Raw genomic sequence first — 23,938 nt, forward strand, 5'->3', positions numbered from 1 at the left:
TCGATGCGCATTGGACAGACCAACAGTGCGTAAGCTCCACTGAAACTGTAGCCCATAGCCTACCCACATTAACAGAAAGATGAAGGGCTGAAGCCTGGATTTCGGGAAATATCTGAACCACCAGTGCCAGAGTCTAATTAGTGGTGGCAGTTCAACATTTGGCTCCGGGATCACAGCACCGTGCGCTCTGCCGTGTCTGTGTGCGGCTGGAGTTACGATTAGGACTTCACGACACGACGAGGCTCCCCTAGCTGTGGATGTACAGTGACCTATGATTCATTCTGAACTTCCTTACATTTATATATTTATTACACATGATGCCGGGTGGGAACTGTTTGACTTCGTCCTATTTTTTCAGACTTTACGCACAACTCAGCAACTTAGAAAACGTGGTTATCCGGAGAATAAACGGAAGAACAACTGAACAACTGAGGAGAAGGGGTTGAAAACGTGCACACTTTTTTTTTTTTTTTTGTTCCACGAGAAGATTGTTGTGGGACTTTTTTTTTTTTTTTTTTGGCGAATTGCCGTTTCATTGTGGCTCTTAAGTATTTTACAAGCATTCGTTTTCTCTCCTAAAAATGCTGGCAGGACTCATGCAAAGCGGCACGCAAGTTCATCCTCTTCAATTTTTGAGATTTTTAGATGAGAAATCGACTAAGAAGTAGACAAGACACTCATGAAAAAGCCTGCATTTTTCCTTTTACGCACGATGATTTTTTAACATTCAGATGAAGTTCCAGTTATTTTCATGATAAATTGCCTTTTCTTCTTTTTTGTCCAACGATGTTGCAGGTTGAGTTATTGCTTTAAATTAAGCCACTTCGACTTTCATGTGTATTTGTGGAATTCTTCTTGTTTTCCTAAGGACTCAAAGAAACATGTTGCTTTTCCTTGCGCTTCAGTCGTTGGTGTTACTTTTGGGAGGTAAGAACATTTTCATCCTACTCGCCTGTGTGTGTTTGAGTTTTCCCACATATGCCCTTGCTACAAAGAATGTCCCACCCCACATTAAGAAGTTGAACATAAACCGTAGCCTGGAGATTAGACATCTCGAAGCTTGGCTTTGTTATGATTAAGGCACAAATCCAACCTCAGATACATGGAGATGCAACATTATGGAATCATTGCAGACTGAAGGAGACAATACACTTTCAAATATATATGCATGCCACATAGTAGTAGTCCCTTTTGCAGAGCTGCCATGTTGGTCATACTCAGAAACTATTATTACACATAATGTTTCTTTGTATTGTGTATGAAGAGGAGCACAGAAATGCCTGCGCTCAGACGCCTTACACCTGTTCACCATACCCAGAGCAGCTCTGGCCTTAAATAACATTTATCTCATGAATATTTCAAAATGAGTTTCTTGTGCAACAGCAGCTACGGGGCTTTATTCCCTATCGGCTTGTCAACTTATTACTTAAAATGTATCTCAAAGCCTATAATTATTTTACAAGAAAAGTTACAGAGACCTGCAGTGGTGAGAGCTCTATAGCTCAAAGCACAACATGCCAATACAAATGTTACTGGTGGTTATGAAAGACAACATCTGTTTGGTACAGCACAGGTCTTGCTGAGTCCTTGACAATGTATACATTATTTCTGTTTCTGAGCACAAGACAGTCCATCAATCATTCGGAGCCATAAGGAGGAGAGTAGCTTTTAGTTTGGCATTTGCAGTGAGAATGTACTCTCAGACAGCAGCTGGTCGGCTAATGAATCTGCTTTGTCTTTCAGGAAAAGTTTTATATCAAAATATTATTTAGGCAATTTATTTTGTCCTCTACGACTGATTATCAGACACTTCCTGGCTTCGTATATGATTTTAAAGGAACTTTTTCTGTTTCAAATAACCATAGTAATGAAACTCATGATTCCTCTTCATTAAATTTTGTTTTCAAAACAAAAGGAATCAACATCTTCTTATTTTGCTGTATGATTTATATAAATCCCACAAAACCCAGTTATGTAATTCCCGTCACAATTAAAGGTCATACATTTACAGACTCTGTCAAACTGTATCTCACAGAACCATTGAGCACATACACCTCGGTGATTTGTCTTTTGTGGAGCCCAGAGGATGACTGTTATTTGACAGTGCCCCTATTATGAGTGCTGACTCGCTGGCTTGAAGTGTATGGTAATGATGTTTGCCATATGCCAAGGCCTTCGCAGTAACCATACACAGTATGATCCTAATTGAGCATTGTATGTCATAAAGCTGCAGGACACAGCTTCTCACTGTGAATAGTGATGAAAATTGATAACACGCTCCAGGAAATGAGTGGATCACATCCCTGCTAGAAAAATGCCTGCACAGCATAAGGACGCCATAATTAGGGAGGGAAGACTTAGGGAATTCTGGTGTGACCCTGAGTAATACCTTTAAAACGCTAAAATTTTACCAGAAAAAGGTAGATATCACACACACACACCCTTATGTGTGTGTGTGATATACACACACACACACACACACATATGTATATATATATATATATATATATATATATATATATATATGCTTCTAGGTGAGTTCTAGCCTCAGTGGGCTTCTTGTGAGGACTGTTCCCTTCATCTTATCCTTGAGCTTAACTAGATCCAAAAGGGATCAAACAAGGATAGCCTTTATTCCATGTCTTTAAATACTAAGCACACGGCCTGTACTGTCTCTTGTCTCCACCATGTGTCCGTCCTCATACACTGATATCCCTTTCAATGGGTGCGACTGGTCCTGTGGGATTTTTTTTTTGGAACACCAGCATTTTTATTAACCCCACAGAGATTCGTGGGTTCCCTTTCAGTGGAGGTTATTATCAGTAATTGTCTTCAGAACGGTCCACTGCTGTGGCCCTGTATCTCTGTACACTGGCTCAAAATCCAGCTCCTTTCTTTGCCCCTGGCAGTCTTTTAAGCCTCGCAACACATGTCCTTGAGCAAGCAAGGAGCAAGAAATGAGAGAGAGGTGACATACTGCATGTGCAGAAAATTGTGCATTTTTTCATCCCTCCATGTCAGCGACAGCTGTGGCTGGAGACATTAGGTTTTTGGGTGGTCTGTAGGTCTGTCCATGCCATTCTTGTGAATGCAGTGTCTCACCTTGACAGAATGCAGTGTTTGACACAAAGACACACTTGGACTGAAGGATGAACTGATTAGAATACAGAGGTCAAAGTTCAAACCAGCCTTACAAATCACCCATCAAGTCATGACTCAATATTTCACACACAGATTATGCCAAATTGTCACAGAGGTGATCAATAAGATAAAATGATGAAGTAATAGCATTTGTTATCAAAAAAGTCAATAATGTCATCTTCACAGAGAGATTATAATGTCTGAAAAGAGCTTGAGTGTTGTGAGATCAATTCAGGTTTTTATTGATTTAAAAGTCCATTTGCTTTACTTCCTCCCCCAGGTTGACATCCAGGATAGAGATCCTCCAGTTCACCTGGAAGTCTATCATAACCTCACTGATTATGGTTATATTTAGAATCAGGTGGTTGTTCCTTCATCATGTTCAGCTGTCTGAGCTACTCTTAAAATAGTTTGTAATTGAAAACAATGTTCAAAATTTCTCATTCAAAATTATTCACAAGAATCATACAAAAATGAAAATGTACATTTAAAACATTCCCTCAACACCTTCTTCTTCTTTTTTTTTTTTTAACTTGTCTTGTCCAGCATTCTAACAGCAGAATGGTGGTCTGTCTGCCTTTTTGTGCTGAACAAATTTGCTTTGCCAAGGGAAACTTCATAAAGTATATGAGGCTCCCTTTGATATTCTACTGTCTTTATTTTGAATTTAGTTGAACCACATTTTGATGCCAGACCTGACATGGAGGAACAGGGGGGAGGAGAAGAAAGATGGAGAAGAGAAGGAAAGAATGAAGGGGGGACAAAAAGGAAGAAGGGGGCAAAGACCCTCACATTAAAATATTAACAATACTAACAATAACAACCATGCTGATAATAATGATGGTAATAATAACTAGAACAAGCAATGAGTAAACTGGGCACAAAGACAGAAAAAACAAACAAACAAAAAATGACAATAAAATAAAATAATTAAGACCTATTAAATGAAGAATATAAGAAAAGAAAACATGAACAGAATATCATAAACAACGACAGCACAAATAATACCAGCAACAAATCCACACAACCGTAGTTGTTCACATTAATCTCTCACGACAAAGTGACTGCATTAGAGTAAAGCAACTCAACCCTCAACACCTTCAGCACTTATTATTTAATTAGCATGGACATGCATGGATGTTAACAACAACGTGACTGGTTGGCACAGACAGAGCCAAAAGAAGCTAATTCTAGTTCAACTTCAAAACTTACATCAATGATTGTATAAAAATGAGAGGAAACTGCACTCACTTCAAATGTATTCCATGCCAAAACATGTTAACCTCCAGCTGAGAGAGAGAGCTTATTTCATGTATTTATGCTTTGAAATTGGGTCAGAAATGTTCTCATTCGCACCCTGTCATGCTCCCTTTCCAGAAATGCGGGACATTTTTTGAAATCCATTCAAAACTAAAGTCTGTGATTTGTTAATTCAAGTGAATTCAGCTAACAAAATTACAAGGAAAAGATTTCAGTGTTTTCACAGATCAGCTTACTGTTGTAATTTGTGAGTATAAACAAATGTAGATGAATTTCAATGCCTCCAGCACTGAAGAAAACATCTGGGACAGAGAGTTACCACTACTTGCATCAACTTTCCATTTATCACATTCGTTGATCATCTGAGAAGTGAGGATACTAATTGTTTCACTTTTGCAAGAGGAGTTTTTCCTCATACTTTACAAGACTTGAGCTGCTCAACAGTCCTTGGTGTTGTTAAATTTTCCTCCTCATGAAGTTCATTTTCAATAGGAGACAGAAACACACTTTCAGTGACTGTGAAACCACATTGTTGAAACCTCTGCAGAATCAGGCTTGGTGCTGTCCTTCTGAAATAACCACAAATGTAGTGGAAAATGTTGACTTGATAGCAGTGTATGTCTCTGTAAAACTCACATTGACACACATACAGATCAGTCATGTGGGCACTGATGCAGCGTCATATCATTACTGACTCTAGACGGGCTTTTTCATCTTTTTGTCCGTTTTTCCTGAAAACAAGCTGAAATATGGACTTGTCTGACCACACCATACATTTGCCACATCTTTCAGCCCATCTGAGATGAGCTCAGGACCTGAGTACTTGATGGTGTTTCTGCACAGAATTAACACAGGACCTCCGTCTTGTGTGGAAGCAGCAGTGGACTGTATTAAGTCAGAACAGTTTTCCAAAGTTCTTCTTAGCAAAAGTGTCTTTATTCATTATACATGCTGAAATATCCCCAGACGTACTGAATATTTTCACAATATTATGCACTATAGATGACCAAATACTAAAATCTTTGCTCCTACAATCCTCTGCTCCAAAATCAAGCCCATACTTTACTGTCTTAAAGTTCTTCTACCTCTGTGATTGGCTTTAAAAAGCTCTGGTTTCCACAGCCTTAGGTGGAACTTCTCCCTAAAAATACTAAGCAAATTCATTTTTTTCCCCTGGAGCCATGTTCGTCTCATCCATTTTATTTGGAATGTGATCTGGTGGTGAATCTCTAAAGTTTTCCTCTGTTAATTACATCTCAAATCAAATCGAACCTTTAACGTCTTCGGTGTTGGTCTTTGATTGACAGGTCTGTATGACAGCTCACTCACCTGCCAGACAGAAGTCAGACTTTCAGAGTTTTGGTTTATTGAATAAAACACATTTTTTCCCCAAACAGACAGCATCATTGTGGTTGCAGTTAAAGGTTCCACTAACAAGACTGAAAAATGACTTCATTATGGAATTCCTAATGACTTTTACCCTTTTACTATGTCAGTAAGCTAGCATTTAGCATTAGCTCACCTCTGACCCCTCAAGCTCCTGTAGTTCTGCCTGTTTTGTCCAAATATGGTCACTTCCTACTTCAGAAAGTAAACACAGCAATGCCCAAAATGCATATTACTTGTTTCAAAATGCCAGTTTAGAAACTGATGGGTGATATTGTGGTGATCGTCCGTCCATTCCCACTCATGATCGTCACATATTCTGCAACCTCACAGGAAGTGTTACTTTCTCTCACACAGAATCTAATTTTGATTTGTGTAGAAATATTTAAAAATTTGCCAGGGGACACACTGAAAATCTTTCCTCTTGTCTTGTTAATTTAATAAAATTCAGGTAATTATCAAATAGCAGATTTTATGTTTTATTAATTTGGTTGTTGTTATTCAATATCAAGCCACTTGGTGTGGAGAAACATCTTCATCATTCTACCTTGCACAGGAAAACTGTAAATTTAGGGATTCTTATTGAGAACTGTATGTTTTAGTGCAATGACAGCTCATCAATTATATCCTTATCAGTGACATATGGTCATTAGAACTTAAATGAGCCGCTGTCTTAAGTGAGTTTAGATTGGATAAAGAACTGTAATGTAATTTGTCGGTTTGTTGGCAGTTCCTCAGTTCTGGTGTTTATTTCTGGATCAGAGAACATGAAAAGAACAGAAGAAATCCCTGGCTTGGTGGTATTTTTATCAAGGCTATCTTACAGCTGTGCTTTGAGTACACTGTGGTGCACTTCGGAGATTTGCGACGGAGGGCACTGATAAAAAGAGGCAGATTTTCCCCTTCCCTTCAAATCCAATTTGTCTTTGCTTGGGTCTTTTCTGTAGCTTCTGTATAGAATCATAAAAGGACAGCAGAAGGAATGGTAGCTGCATTTGAACTTCTCTGCTGTGTAATTAACAACCATCACAAAGGTTTTACACTACAGGGTTGTAGTTGAAATGCAGCACCTTTGTTTGTATAATGACCATTATAAAGGCACTGAGTAGGAGGACTCATCCAAATCCCTTGTATTGCTGTCATGCTCATTATACTTAAAATGTGTGTGGGAGGCATACGTTGTAGCTCTCCAACCACTGTGTCTAGAGAGAGTTTTTGCCCCCATAAATTCATATATCATCAGTATAATGTTCTATAATATTTCCACACACCACATCTGCCCTCTGTTAATTGCCTCTTTTTAATAGGCGTGATCTCACATTCAATTTAATCAATTTCATGATTAGAGAAGGTGAATGGATGGAAAATGCATAAAAGCTGTAAAGGGAGGGGTTGTGGATGTGTGTACTTGAGGGGAGTGGGGGTCATTGTAATAATTGACAAACATGCTGATGCAGTGTTTGTGCGTACTCTCATCAGTGGATAGTTGTGTCTGAACAGAAGACCTCCTCTTCATAAATCTGTCGGGGGTTTCACAGCCAGCCAGACTGCGTCGACGGGGTGTGTAGTGCATCAGGGAGAAAGTAGAGTGGAGCAGAGGAGCACATTTTATGTAGTAGGATAATGTCACAATACCTCAGCAGCGACAACACAAATTATTGTGAAGTTGTACCAGAGTTTAAAGCATCTTTTTGGGACTGATTCTGAGGAAATGAAACAACTTCATAATCAGTTTCTCAAATCCTCCTCTCATCCCTGTTCATCTTTAAACCACAGCAGTATTTCCCCAGACTGACATGACTATCCCCTAAAGCAGCCACTTCCTGAGGTTGCACGAGTGTGGAATTAAGTGCAGATACTATGATCATGCAATCGTTTTGTAACACAAGGCCTGTCACTAAAATCATATTCTCAGCAAAGAATTAAAAATACTAGGGTGCAGTGTCGTTAGTAATTTTTTCCAGCACTGAACTTATGCTTTGATGTTTTCTTCTGTTTATTCTGTTTTGCTGGAACTACACAGAACAGGAAACTTAGGACTGCAGCTCATTTCTTTCATTTTTACACTTTTCCCATGCACAACACTCTGACATCTCAACATTGCTGATGTATGACTCAGTAATCTAACCTATTTCTCTATTATATACTGTAAATATTTCTTTTGCTTTCTCACCAGCTCATCCTTTTTATTCTACATCAGAGGGGAGATAAAACTACATTTGCAGTGTTTACTGTAATGTGAAATCTACTGATCTGATATAACAAAACAACAGACTGGAGACTGGATTGTGCATTATGTTTTTATTACTTCAATACATTAATAAAATGTCATTAGCGAGGGTGCTTTCTCTGGAAACTGCTAAGACAGCATCCAGCATTATTGGATATTTATGTGAGATATCCTGCATTAAAGCTGGTGCAATATGAATCATACAGTCGATAACTTTATTTTGCTGTAACTAGTGTGTCTTCTGCAGGCATAACTATAACATGAACTAGAGAAAAGTAACTTGAATGTCCTTTTTCCTTTAACCAGAGTAGGGCTGCACAATGTTGGAAAAAACTGACATTGCGATTTTTTTAACCGTGCGATACATATTATTGTATGAAAAAAACACTCAGGAGGATATAATAGCTGTGTGGTGCCGACGTAAATGGTCAAACAAATTAGTTGTGTTTCCTCAACAGGTGGAAGACACTGTCGACACAGAATACGTGTTTCAATATCATCCTTCTTGTAGCTGAAATAATTCCAGATAACTGACGTTGCTTTTCTTTTTGGCACCAAGTTTTCGTTTTCGGTGATTTTCTCTTGTTTGTTGCTCATTTTTCAATGTTGTTACCAGCGACTCACTCCATTTAACGGGGCATGGTCTGCTTCGGCAAACTGATTAAGAACGATTGTGATTGGGGGATCGCTGCGCACAGTTTGTGTCAGGTACCCAGGTTGAAATTAGGTGAGAACATGTTGAGTTCATTTGCCTCCTATATTGCAGGACTTTGTGATGTGACAATTGCGCACACGTACATTGCGATGACGATGCTCAAACAATATATTGTGCAGCTCTAAACCAGAGTGTAGACATTTGCTGTCTCCTTTTTGAGCGGCATGTTTCTGCCTCTGTTTCTTGGCTGCGTCAGGCTTAATTCCTGCATGTGAAGTTTCATCTATAACTCCAATTGGTTATGCATTTTTGATTGGAATAATCACAGGCAGGTGGCTGGACAAAAGGCTGTCAGTACATCTGAGAGAGTGGAGCACTTTGTTGTGTGTGGAGCTGTCGCTGTCTATCAGAGGCATCAGAGCTTAATGCATTAGAGGCAATGATCTGACAGGTACATATTGTCAAGGCCCATTGACTTCTTTGTGGTGTGGCTGATTGATTGTCAAGATTATGTTAAAATGGGAGTCATGTGCCTCTTTGTGATTCAGAGTGGTGCGCTCATGCAGCAGAATGCTGAGCAGCAGCCTTAAAACTACCACTGAATTTTAATTTTGAAATATATTAGTTCTATTCTTTGAGGAGATCCTTGTATTTGTGAATAATCACTATTGTCTGCTTTAGTCAGAACAAGACTGAGAAGTTTGCTGCGCCCTCTCATCTGTGACAGAAAAATGATATACAGCCGGATGAGGAATGAATTACGGCAGATAGAAAGGTGCCACTGACACAGCACATTTTATAATTTAGAGCAAAAAATAAATAAAAACTTGTGATATGAAACAATGACTGCATGAATCAACATATTTATTGTCAGTGAAACGGCTCTGTGCTTTATATCTGGGTCACAAATGAATGTAATTAAGGAATCTGTTCTCATCAGCCAGATCAAAGGGCAAACCTGTGGAATAATAAGGCATCGCTGCTGAGGCAAAATATGGAAGAATGAGATCTTGAGCACACCATGCAACTTATGTTTCCACAACAGCCATAGCTTTATCTTACTTAGCTGAAAAGTCATTTTCAGTGGTGATTAACTATGCGATTTGTGCAATATAAGCAGCCATCTGCGGTGTAACTCAATGAAGTTTTCACTGGTGAAATTAGGCTTTTTCAAAGATTTATATATTTTTGTGAAGAAGGGGTGAGACAGTTTGTCAAATTATAAACTCATTGGTCAAATTCGTTAACAAGAGAGAAATTACAAAAACTGATAATTTACCAAAAATATTAAATCACTGAATTGTAATTCAATTACTCAAGTACCTGAATGAGACCATTTTGTGCTTTTCTTAAAACCACATTTGCACAGGACTAGTGTTACCTCTGAACCTCAGGTAATTTGTAATAGCTATGGAGGTCATCTGCAATTTTAATCTCATGTGAATCAGCCATGTGTAATTTGTAAAGTAAGAATTCCAAATGACTTACCCTATTTCAGCAAACACAGAGGTCCAGTGATAATATTAGCCTCATTCGAATCAACCTCTCTGTAATATGGTAGGATATGTGACATTGTGTTTCCTCTCTGCATTTATTCAGCCTGTTTTCTGCTTAAGGATGGTGGACGCTGCACTGGTGGTGATAAATCTAAGTTTTATCAGTGTTTTAGGTGGAAATTCAGGAGGCTCATGTCGCAGTATAGCCAGGATGTTCACTGAAAGAGCTAATTTAAATTTTCTAGAAGAGCGACATCTGAAAAGATGGATGAATGACATGCATGACAGCTATACTAAAGAACATTTTCCTGTTTTTTTAAGAGTTATCTGTAAGTGGGGAACCTGCCCTTGACATCAGTACTGTGGAGTAATGTCAGTAAAAATCAGACATTCTGTGTGAATGCGCCACATGAAACACAGCCATGGTTGGTTCATTCAAACCACAGAAGGTCCACAGGTTATATTAGTCCAATGTGAATAGGGCTTTAGCTTTACATCATTGTAGATTGAATATCATGACTGAGCATGAAATAAACAAAAGGACTGACTAGTTTCTAGATGCAGCTAGGGGGTGGAGGGTGTCCAGGTTGGCAGATGATGTGGTCTTGTTGGCTTCATCAAACTGTGACCTTCAGCTTGCAATAGGGAAGGGGGGTTTCAGCCAAATGTGAAGCAACTGGGGGGAGCATTAGTACCTCAAAGTCTGAGGCCATGGATCTCTGGGTGGTTTGAAGGGTGGAATGCTCTCTTTGGGTTGCTGCCCCCAAGGGGAGGAGTTTAAGTATTTTGGGGTCTTGTTCATGAGTGAGGGTAGGATGGACAGGCAGCGTCAGTAATAATGCAGACACTGTAACGATCTGTGGTGAAGAGGGAGCACAGCCAAAAAACGAAGCTCTCATCTTTATGAAATAGGATCTTTGTTCCTATTCTCACCTATGGTCATGAGCTGTGGGTAGGAACCAAATGAAGGCTTGTGGATGTGTAGTTTAGAATGCAAAATTATAATAAATTGCGTTATTTCAAAGCTATTTTAATTTCCATATAATTAAGACTACTTGGACACCTGTGTGCTTCATACACTGCTGATTCTGAAGCCGGGACTCAGCTGAAATACCTCTACAGAATAATTATTTCTTCGTTGACTACAGTTGAGATAATTGTAAAAGACCTGAAGTACAGTTCAACCACTGGCTAGCCTAGATGGTACTTGGTGTAATTGCAGTGCCAGTGTATGTGTATGTCCCCAATCAGTCTTGACACAATCACAGGTCTCTAATCAGTGTGAAAGGAATGGCCACCTCAGAGTACAATCAGTGTACAAGTTAGTCTGGCAGGAGTGGCTGTAACTTAATGAACTCCCCTGAGCGAACTCTCTGAGTCTGCGTGACTCCATGCATAGACAAAGAGCACAGAGCACATTAAGTTTCTGAATATAAGCATTGCCACACTGTTTTATATCCTCTGTACACTCTGTTTTTTAGTTTCTGTGATATATTTTCACTGTTGTCCAGCAGCCTCCAGTCCTCAGTTTTTGGCTGCGTGGTCCAGTTTATGCTGTTTTGTAGCTCTTTTGCCTGGGGACAGTGAGCTGATGACGAGGGAGGATTAGATTGTCCAGTCACAACACAGACATTGTGGTAGTACTGAGTCAATGGTCTTGTGGAGCTCTGTGGTGTCACCCAGGCCAGGAGGGGCAGCGCTGCCAGTTAGCACATTCTGCCATGGCTCATTCTGAACCACTATCTGCTCCTGCAGATTCTCCTCTTAACCCCGAGGCCCTCAATTTCATACAAATTGGAAGGCGCCACACCAGGCAGAGATGGAATGACCCCAATGATAACAGAGGATTAGCCTAAAAATATTATGGTTTAATTCAAATTGGGAATAAAACTATATAAGGGTGTTAATGCAACTCTGAATACTACCCTTTCCACCTGCTCAGAAACATAATTGGGATTAGTTTTATTCATATGCTACATAGGATTGGAGCAGCTAGGATATTTTTTTTCCAGGAGACAAAAAAGTAATCTGTTTTCATCATTTGCCAATTATTTTCAGCCACCAGTCAATTGATTATTTGAATAACTGACTCGTTATTTCAGCTTAAGTATTTTTTCCTTTTTTTTTTTCTTCAAAGAATAAATTTATTACATTTTCATTTTTCAAAACAGAACAAAACAATACTGCTCCGCACCACATTCAAAAAAATGTTTAAAAAATTAGAGACAGTCAGCATAGAGAAAGATTATCACATTCATTTCTGTATAATAAGAGTCTGTTTAAGAGCAGATGAAAGCCCAAGACAGAACTGAGGACACATTTCCTTTTGTATAGTCCATGAAGGGTTTCCAAATGGTTGAATGTGTTGGTCTTAGAATGTGCCAAGCATGTCAAAAAGTCAAGTGGAATGTATTAAATAATGTAATAATGTATTAAATATTCAAGTGGAATATTAGTTTTTTCATCTTTAAAATCATTAAAAACGTTTAAATAATTATTTGTTAAACAGTGTGTTTAGATTTTCTACAGAAGGAAAAGACCAATATCAAGGTTTGATTTGGCTGTTTTTGCTGTTTTTGAGTTCATTGGTCAAGGTTTTTATTCACAGTAGATGGTTTTACTTGTGTGCTGAAACAGTAAAACACAGCTGCCCCCTCACATTTCACTCCAGTCTTCATTTATGGCACGAATCCATTGACAGTAATGAAGACCATGACATGATGCACTTGGAAGGCATGTTAAGTTATATGAAATGAAGAAAAGTACAAACAAGCAGATGGAAAATGGATCTTTGCCCTGCTGGACTGCATTTGATTTCTATTGCAGTTTTGTTTTGTACAATCTGAGAGAACCTTGAAGACTGCTGTGTGAAGAGCCTGTAATTAGATGTTCTGGGACTATGGCAGCCGCTGAAATTCAGAGTGATGTAATCTCTGCTCCATCCCTAATTGCACATGCCATGTGCAGGATAGCTAATTTAACCAGCAACAAAAAGAAACCAAATGCTTTTCACCAACTGATACTCTCCAGCGCCAGAGGACAAGGAAGCAGTGAGGAAAAACATGATAAGGATAGAACAACTAAGCATGTCAGGAATTGTACTTATCTGGCCTTTTCAAAGATTGAGGCCGGTGTTTGTCTAAGAAATATGCAGGATCTGACCTGCATGTCAAGATGGCAACTTTTACAGAATGGGAAATATGTTTGGAGAGAGCTGATAGAAGAGAGAGGTGGGCTGATCTCTCTGACAGCAGTCTTACTGTATGTGGATGAAGATAGATGAGAAGTTAAGAGGAATTCTCTTGTTGTTGTGATATGGCACAGTAAACATGAACCACTTCTGAGACAACAGAACAAAACTAAAAACACAAGTACAAACCTCCCTTACACAAAGTACATAAACCCAAAAGCGAGGTATACAGAGGAATACTATCAATTATTTGATAAGGAATCTAGAGTCGCACACAATTTCAGAGAAGCGAACTTGTGATTTATTTTTGGTATATCTCTTCATGTTGTAAGAAATAGAGCAATGCTGTAACAACTAGGCAGTGGAGATACAGAAACAGAACCATATACCTAGTGTCAAGCATTCAGTCATATTAATGGTAGCAATATGACTAAACCAGTGAGCCACGTTTTCACACTGACTGCTCAGAGATTCCTTGAAATCCCACCTGGCTATAGTTACCTCAAATATTATTATTATTATTATTATTATTATTATTATTATTATTATTATTATTATTATTATTATTATTCCCTGAAATAACCAAATTACATGAAACAAGTTGTGCCAGGCACAACAAATCCCACCCCTTGTGCATATTGTAGCATATTTTGGCGTATCAGTCAGCATATCAATTGGCTCTATGCATGTGCCAAGTCTGAAGTAAATTGGAACAAAATTGATGGTTTTATAGACGTGAAATTTCACCCATTACAAGTAAATGGGAGAAGAAAAAAGACTAAAAAAAAAAATTAATAAAAAATTTGAACTTTGACCTACTATTCCCAACATGTAACCACATCTATTCTAGGTCACTGGTAATCTATAAACCAAATTTGGTGTGAATACAACCAATAGTTTTGCTGCTACAGGCACGTGAAATTTCACCCATTATATGTAAATAGGAGAAGAAAAAAAGACTGAAAAAAAAATCATAAAAAATTTAACTTTTACCTACGTTTCCCAAAATGTAATGCCATCTATTCTGGGTCACTGGCAATCAATAAACCAAATTTGGTATGAATTCAACCAACAGTTTTGCTGCTAGAGACATTTGAAATTTCAGCCATTATAAGTAAATGGGAAAAAAAAAGTAAAAATTCATTAAAAAAAAAAAACAGAACTTAGACCTACTGTTCCCAAAATGTAATGGGATCTATGCTGGGTCACTGGCAATTTATGAACCCAATTTGGTGTGAATGCAACTGATAGTTTTGCTGCTAGAGTGTTAAAAACAAAGAAACAAACAAAGAAACAAACCAAACCAAAAACAGTACTCCTTGCCCCCCCTTTGGGGGGCGGGTTAAATATCAATCTAGCATAAACTACTCTTTATTTATAGCAACTCACTTCGTCTCTAATGCTGCTTTTCAAAGACAGAATTCCCCAGATAGCCATGAGCAATGAATAGAGTTGTTTGTTGATATAATGCTGTGTGTCCAGATGAATTGGCGTTAGAAGCAGGTATGTGGCATTTCCTTAAAAGCTACTCCTGACAAGTTCACTGGTTTTACTCATTTTTCCAGTACTTCCCTGTATCATGTCACTCTGCTTTTTATGTCACACAGTCCAGCTGCAGTCCTCTATAAAACTCGCTGCCATCTATACCTTCATTATCCCACTCCTCTTCAGACCACTTTAGAGGATAAATAACGCCTTCCAGCTCAGCAGTGTGGAATGATTGGTCGTCAGTCACCTGAAGAAGGTTTTGTGGTTTCGCTGACGGATGTTAAGATGTTAAGCCACCGAATCATCCGTAGAACCAAAGTTCCATACGCTTTCATGCTGCGTTGGTTTATGACAAAGGCAAATATATTCTAAATACATTAAATTCAAGTGTTGAATTCTTTTGTCTGGAGCAGGTAAAGAAACTCACAGAACTGCCTGCAGTGTCAAAAGTTTATTACATATAACAAGGTAATATTTTTAGAGGTCAAGATCATGTTTTTGCCTTCAATTGTGCTTTTCAAACAGCTGCTTCAGTAATAGCTTTAATGAGATGTCACTGTCTTCTACTGGGCATGGTACACAATTTTAGGAACACCGTTGACATCATGATGTTTTCTTAGCACATGTTCAGTGCATTGTGTAATTTATAAAAGGAAACAGCTGTGTTATGCATTATATTTTATATTTTTCACCTCAAAATACCATAACCTCAGCTGTGTTCTGGAGGCTAGGCAACTTCTCTGGGGCTATATAAAGTTGATAAGGAACAGATGATAACATTTTACTGCTGTTACTGTAATGGCGTAGCTTGTGGAAGATGTATAAACATTCCAGATGTCCTTTTCATGAGTAGACATTCAATGGGTTTTCAGGGGCTTGACCATTTAGAGACTATTGCGACAGGCAAATCATACTACGAGGTGACTTTTTTGACCGTTTTGGGATTCACTAAATGTAAAAAGACATCATGATTTGTCATCAGTCTATAAAATGGACAAGGTGTCAAATCAGAGGTTTATGTGATCTATATGTGTGTCACTTGCCACAGTGTATTTAACTTTATTGGTGTCGTGCAGTGATATAAAGCATCACCTTGTGAAATGTACTCAGTAATACATCTTAAACAAGCACACAGTAACTTTCAAACCAAGGCCATAGCAAAGAGGATTCAGCAGCTGCACTTAACGTCTATTAACAACCAGACTGATAAACTGTGAGGAATGTACACAGTACAGGTAGAAACTGTACTGCAGATATCAAAATCTGATGTCCTGCAGGCCAACTGGGGCCCATCAAAGCTTTCTATTTGGCCCACAGAATATTAAATTCAGAAAGTATGAGGAGGAAAAAATGCATTTGGGTGTTAAAAGTTCTTATACTGAAGCAAGCTTAGAAACAGCCAAGATGAAAATGATTTTGTTGGGAATGATTTGCAGACTTCAAATATGTGTGAGTTCAAAAAATCCATCTGTAAGCTTATTTTCAGTGAGTAGCCGACACCCTGATGCAACCTTCCCCATCACTCTAATACCTGCCAATCATTACTTCTCCAATTGTATTTCCAGAATTGCACATTTGGAAGCATCATTCTTGGTTGAAGAAGTATGAGAGTAATTTCTTGTTTTTGTTATTTAAGTGTCTTATCTGACTGTTAAGCAAATGTAGCTGTAACGTCTTGCAGTCAAAACAAAACCTTGTCTGCTGCAATCAAGTATTTATGGACACCGTGGGTCAAGATCAAATGTGTGTTATGACTAATGCAATTACTTATTTCATGTAAGTTTTAATAAGACGTTGCAGTGTGCTTTAGTGGTCTGAACTTGTCACCCAGCTCTGGCCTTTGTGTGTTGACTTGTGTGGTCTGTTGCTGTGTGTTTCCTCAGGGTAAACAACTGAAGTACATGCAGTGTATTTGATTAATTTGTGACTCTAATTCACCCGGAGGTGTGAAAGTCAGTGAGAAAGTGACAAACTGCTGACCTGCCCAGTGTGTTTCCCGCTTCTTAGCCAGTGTCAGATACAAATGCCAGTGGCCAATCACAGCCCTGCAAGAGTAAAGGCCCATGCATAATGGATATCTGGATGTTCACATTTTACTTCACCTTTTTGAGACTACACAGTGTTAAATGAACACTGGCTCCTTCTTTGCAGACTAGCTATTAGCTTGTCAGGAAACATTGCTTGGCATTTGCCTGTGCTCTGCATCCAACAAATGTGTGTAGAACTAAAGTTATAAGGTTCTAGTTGTGCACCTATTCAGATAGTATATAGAGGGTGGGTGAAAAGTAACTAGGCATTAAAAATTGGTAATAAAATCCATACCCAATCCAATCCACTTTATTTATATGGCACATTTTAACAAGAATGTTTCCAAAGTGCTGCACATCATAAAAACAATAAAACAATTAAAAGAAATGCGAAAAACAATAAATAAGTACATGGGACTACAATAATGCCCTAAATGAAACAATAAAATCAAATAGTTAAAAGTAGTACAATCAAAAAAAGTCAATCAATAAGTAAATAAATAAATAAAAGACACAGAGGACCACACAACTTACGCAGAATTAAAAACCAGAGAATAAAAGTGGGTAGTAAGATCTTATTAACATTAATGTTAATATTCCTATTACAAATTTATTGAAACAAATGATAAATGTTCTTTATTACATGGGAAATGAAAGTAAATCTTCATATTTTAACGTAAACACCGGTGGCGTCAACCAGTCAGGGATGGAATGTCTGGGATATCATTGAGAACCTCCTGAATCTGTGAATAAGAAATAAGACAGTAAGAAAATAAGAAATCCCCATTAGTGTTGTCTGTTTAAAAAATGTTTTTGTCATGACTTCAATGATACTAAAAATTCTATGAGCAATTTCTAAAGCCTAGTTATTTTTCACTCACCCTGTAGACACGCACCACACACTGAAATTAACCTTTAGCTTTTAACCCATCACTAGAACATGCAGGAACACACCACACACACACTGCAGACTAGGAGCAATGGGGTTGCCGTATCAAGTGCCCTGGGAGGAAATGGAGGGTTAAGTGCCTTGCTCAAGGGTACAACAGCCAACAATTTTTCTGCCAGTCTGAGTCAAACTGACAACCCTACGGTAATAAGCTGCCTCTCTAGCCTTCTAGGCCACGTACAGCTGCTCCCTTATCTGCGCATTAGACATCTTGTAGTCTGCGGTTGTCTCAGGCTAGTCTTAAGATTCCTGCTGACTAGTTTCCTTGTGTCTAGAGTGAGTTGCTGTCAATCACTGTAAAAAAAAAAAAGTTCTGGTCGGCAGCTGGGGAGGAAGGCTTTAAAAACAAAATGTGCTCTGCATTACTAGTTGGTAATATTTCTTTAGAACTAACAGATTTTAGTTGGTGGTGTGAAAACACATTGCATTTCTTTTTCATCAAGTCTGAAATAGGAACATTTTTCTCTTCTTGCGTTAATAGCTTTCTTACCCCTTCCTCAAAATAGAGCTACTTGTTCGTGGAGTTCGTTCCTATTTTGACAGGGTTTAGGTTAAACTGCAGATTTAAAGCCAGTCCATCTGGAGCCACAACAAAAGCTCTTTTTAGAGTTGAACCAGGCAGTGCAGGATAAATGGACACTAATTCTACAGAGGGAGGAAAGAATTATATATTTTTTAGGTCCAAAGGATTAAAGATCTTAGAATGTGTATATCATTTTAAACTAACACTGACCCCACTGCAGAAACACCCATCACAACCAGCACCACTAATAAGAGGATCAGAGGATCTTTTTTATTTTTATGTTTGCAAGGGACAACAACCTCAATATATCACTGTCAATTAATTAATTGCATTTTGTGTTTTGCCGAGTCCTTTGGTGCAGTTGCGCAAACAGAAGAGACGCCTGTTTTCCTGCAGGAATAAAGTGGTAGATATACAGCATGTCTATGTAGAGTGCATTTTTAACTCTAACTCTTACGATTGCAGTCTAATAACGGTGAGCATTAGTGGAACATTGTCTTTGCCATAGTAACATATTGTTGTTCATGAGGACAAATTAGGACCAGTCCTGTAATTTTTGGTTTGTGAATGTAGTTACAAATAGAATCAAGTCACTGACATGTTGTTAGCTTTGACCAAACTGATATATTATCTACCTTCAATGCTGAAATCTTTCTAGACATGCAAGGCTGATTATTTCGTTCAAGTCAAGAGGAAGTTTTAGAATGGTGCAAACTACCAAACTCACAAACTTTTGAAACTTATACCACTTTATAGGTTTGGGTATGTTGCTGACAAGAGAAATGTATTAATGTTGTTGTTCCATCAGCAATAAGCAGCTCCTCTATTTCTCTTGTGCCTTGGATTGTGGGACAAAGATGTTAACAGAAAATAAAGTTACTGATGTATGTCTTGACCTTCACAATTATACAAAGGATGTCACAGTCAGAATTAGCAGTATTGTTGTATTGCATTATTATAACATGACTCATGTTTTTGGTTGTCACTTGTCACATACTTGAAACCGGCCCTTATTATACAGATATCATTTATTTCATGTCAAAAACTTAGTATGTTTTATAATATGAATTGTTTAGAATCCTTACATAATAAAGATGTAATAGTTTCCAGACAATTGTGTTTTATTTTTGTTTGACTGCTGGAACAGAGTGACTCACCAGGAACTGTTTGATTATTTTCTACCAGAGCTCTCTCTGTTCTGTTTCTATCTTTGTGCATAGATGAACTGGTGTCATACAGCTGGGATAACTCTGAATTTCCGGCACAAGACGATGTATTTTCAATTTTAGCAGACAAATCCTTGCTTCAGTTTCCCCCACCATGTAAATCTGCACCTGCACCACTTCCTTCACATCATTCTCTTGACTTCAAGTGTACTGCTGCCTTCAATTTTTTGCTCTGCAATTTATCTGAATGGACTATTCAGTTTCAAAAGACACCCATTTAATGAGTGTTGCAGTGTGAGGTTTTCCGATCAGGGTCACCTATTAGCATAGTGATCTGTTATTCATTAGCAGAAAACATATAGTCCAATGCACTAGAACATGAAAAAGAGAGGTTAGAGAAAAAGCCTGCACAGGATTCATAAACATCGCCTAGCCAAAAATCATCGCAGCATGGCTGCATTTATAGGAATTCAGGCTTGTCAAGAGAGCTCCAGGCTGAATTTATCATCCTACACTGTATGTGAATGACCTTGGGGAGAGCAGATTTGGGGAGGGAGCAGGGTTGGATAAGGAGGCACTTAAGAATGCAGAGGCACAGAACTCTTTCATTTACTAGCTCTGTTTTTCACACCTTGTTATAAATAAAGGGATTTGAGGCTAAATCTTCCCTCTCTGTAAACTGATTTAATCAACTTGCAGCTTTTACCACTATCATTCCATGATTCCACAGTCACACAAATATGTATTTATTTATATACTGTCCAACACGTTGATAAGAGCTGATGTGTAGCTTCTCATTTCTCAGTTTGTCAGGGAGTGTAAAGATTGGACACTGGAGATGTGGAAAAAAGGTCATGTGGTCTGTTGAGTCCAGATTGACCCTGTTCTGGAGTGATGGGCACATCAGGGTGAACAGAGAGGTGGTTGAAGTGATTACCCATCATGCCTAGTTGAGGGCAGAGTTGTGATCTGGGGTTGGTGAAGTTGGTCAGGTCTAGATTCAGCGTTATGCATCCAAAAAATGGGGTCAGCTGATGAGCTGAATATACTGAATGGTCATGGATTGACCACCACAGACCTGAACCCCTCTGAGAATCTTTGGGATGTATTGGAGAACAGGTTACACAATGATCCGATTCTTCATCATCAAAACAAGATCTTAGTCAAAAATGAATCCAGTAATTGAAATAATTGCATCCCGTAATCAAAGTTAAAGGTGGTCCAACGGAACATTGTGACTTTTTTTTTATGCCAGGCTGTGTATATACATTATACATGTTACACACTGTCTAGTAAAGATTCTGTCATGCCTAGAAGGAGAGTAACATACTCTGATTGACACCCACTCACACTGTCAGAGGCAGCCTTTTTATTTTCCAGTCATCAGAGAAGCCGAGTACTTCAGTTCTGTGCTACAAAATTGCAGCACTGCCTGTGATAATCAATCGTCTTTGCTGCTTATGTTCAATATCTTCTAAACTGTGATTTCCTTTAGTTACCAATTTGGAGCAGTGTTAAGATGATCACAGTTAAAGAAGGTAACTCTGATCAATACAACAAAATGTGGCAAAATTTCAAAGTCTACAGGTCTCTATTTGTTCTGTAATTGTTGCATTATTTCTAACCAATGGGTATTTGTTGGATTTGTGTCCACTTGTTTCTCAGCCCTAACAGAGCTCGCTCAGCATTTAATGTCCCTCTGCACTCACAAAGAGGCCGACTGACTCTGCCCCACGGATGCCTCTGTATTTAGCCTGATTTACGATATCGTTTTGCAATAAAGGCCAGTGTGAAGAGAGGAGATTCATTAAGGGGGCCCAGTTTATGTTTTAGAGAAGTCCGGAGGGGCCATGGGGAATACTGATTGGCACACAGATATGTGCTTGTCTCATCTTCCTAACACAAGCCAAAAGCTCTCAGACCCTTTCCCCTCTAGCCATGTGCACTGGATGGCACAGAGGAGGTGTTGTTCTCTGCCCGCAGGATGCCCAGGGATCTTGCCACTCAGTTTGCTGTTCCCTGCTGTGATAACACTGGTTCAGACATATCGGGCCCCCTCGCTGCACCTGGAGGCCCTCCTCAGCATTCTTTAATGACATCCCCACTGAACTTCCCAGTCACTAAGAGCAGTGCCCATTTGGGTTTGTCTATTCCATCCACAGCTTTACCAAATAAGCCAGCGGCACAGCATTGCAGTGTTTACTCTTCAACGGTCGATACTCTTTAATCCCCGAGATGATGCTTTCTCTCATGAACTCAAAATAGCTCTTCCTCCTCCCCACTGAAGCCACAGGGCCATTACTCTTTATTAGCTCTTAGCGTCTTAAACATGGCCATCCATTAGAGGCGAGGCAACAAACATCCCGGCAGGTCCTGCAGCAGCGTCACCAGCATACATACTCCCATAGACTAATTTAAACTGACCCTTAATCAAGAGCAATTATTGGCCATTGAATGCAGCTCATCTCAAAGCTAAAGAAGAGACACATGTGTAGTACATTTCCTTTGAAAATCTTTAAAGTTAACTATTCTAGTTGTAACCCCCACCTTGTTATCAGCCAGGTAGACTACACAGACTCCTATCTGCCTGAATGATTCCTTTTCTATGGAGGCTGACATGAAGTAATACCATACTGTGTCATGTATTGATTCGTTTTCCAGTCCCTCTTTCTCGAATTTCTTGGTGACTCAAAATCATAAATCATCTGCAAATGATCCTTGAAGGAAATATTGTATTTATTATTCTTGACGCATGGGCACAAATTCAATAGCCCTTATTAATTGAACATGGTGAGAAATATGATGCGGGTAATTCGATGGGCCTAGAAAGCTTTCTCTCATCCCTCTTGTTTAACACTGTCCTGTTTGGCATTCATGGCAAAGCTCAGAATGATTCAGGGTCAGGATGAGGGTCAAAAGGAGTGTAATTGTAAACCCTGACAAAGAGCGTTTCTCGGTCAGCTTTGCAATATGATTTGTTGTTTTGTGGTTCTCGAACATCACATCTGGACTACAAATTTGCAAAAGCCTTTTGTATTTGATCTGAATATGAAAGAGAAGGTGAAAACATGAATCCAGGAATCAAAGTATCAGAAGTCCACTTGATTATTTATTTCTCCCTGTTGCTTTCCATCAACCTGTGCTACTTCCTATTGAGTTCTTTGTTCTTGTTCCTTATTTCGTGTCTGTTTTGACGTGTGTGACGAAGCGAAAAGCCATGCAGCTGACCACGCAGCCAGCTAGGAAGCCATTCACTTCTCCTGTGTCCACCCATATTATTACAGCCAGGAGTGGGCAGCAGGAACATGGCATCTCTCTCACTGGACTCCTCTATTGTGGCTGTTCATTTACTCAGCCTCTGTGAGTGTGAAGGCTGCTCTCCGCTCCATCGGTCCTATTCCAGCTCTACATATCCTAGCATGGAACCCCAACAGTGGGATGAGTGAGTCTGCATGAGGTTCAGTATAGGGGTGTGGGGGTGTGTGTGTGGGGGTGCTGCTTGGCTAGTTAGCACTCATCTGGGACCGGCCTTTCCCTGCTGCACACACCTCTGCACAGCCATGTCTGACAGAAAACTTCTGGCTCGTCAACTCAGAAACTGCAAAAACTTAAATAGACGATGTACAAGGGACATCAGATAGTTTTTTCAATGACATCCAAACTATATGGCACACTTTTAGAATCAATATAACTCTGAAAATAATTTAATTCTGACAGCGGCTGCGGATTCCCCTTTTAAATACAACCAGAGTGCCTTCAAGCTTTCATGCATAACCTGTAACTGATTTAAAGGAGCTGGGTTATAGTCTGCACCAAAGTACTCCCTCATAAAATGCATCTTCCATTGCATCCTGCATGTGACAGATAACAGGAAAGACTAAATGTCTCATGTCAGAGTATCAAACAGTGCTTTTATAGTAACATACAATAATGAGGCAAACATTGTTAGTGTTTGTTGGATGCTGTTATCACTGAGGTTACATCAGGGAGCTGCTCTGTGAAGGAAACACATCCTCAACAGCACTTCTATGCAGAAAGCTGCAGTAAAAAAGCCTTTTTATTAAAAACGGAAAATGGAGACAAAGATTCAAACATTTGAATTTATCTGGCTCAGCATTTTGCTTGGCTATCCTTTTAGAATTTAATGCCACACAATAGGGAAATTTAATTATACATGATGTGGATCATAAAGTGTATGCTGAAATAGACATTTTTCTCAGTTGAATTATCATTATTTTCTTTTTTTTTTCTGTGTTTCTTTGGCAGTTTAAACTTAATTGTCTTCCTCATGTTTTATGCACCCTTTCTTTTTAAGTGATGACAGAAAAATGTGAAAGTTTTAAAGCTGGACTAATCAATATTTTTATACTAGATTGCAGGGCTATATATGAAAAGTGTCCCTTGTAATGATGAACCTGCAGAAAATT

General features: G+C 38.9%; 1 protein-coding gene across 2 annotated transcripts in view; it reads left to right on the top strand.

The window, feature by feature from the left end:
* Positions 1–23,938, top strand: part of si:dkeyp-14d3.1 (transmembrane protein 132C) — a 160,844-nt gene continuing 136,906 nt past the window's right edge. For both annotated transcript variants that reach the window (XM_030144182.1, XM_030144184.1), the window contains exon 1: positions 1–927. In XM_030144182.1, coding sequence (XP_030000042.1) covers positions 834–927 — 94 coding nt within the window. In that variant the 5' untranslated portion in view covers positions 1–833. The remainder of the gene's footprint in view (positions 928–23,938) is intronic.

Source organism: Sphaeramia orbicularis, chromosome 9 (genome assembly GCF_902148855.1).
Source record: "Sphaeramia orbicularis chromosome 9, fSphaOr1.1, whole genome shotgun sequence".
Taxonomy (NCBI): domain Eukaryota; kingdom Metazoa; phylum Chordata; class Actinopteri; order Kurtiformes; family Apogonidae; genus Sphaeramia; species Sphaeramia orbicularis.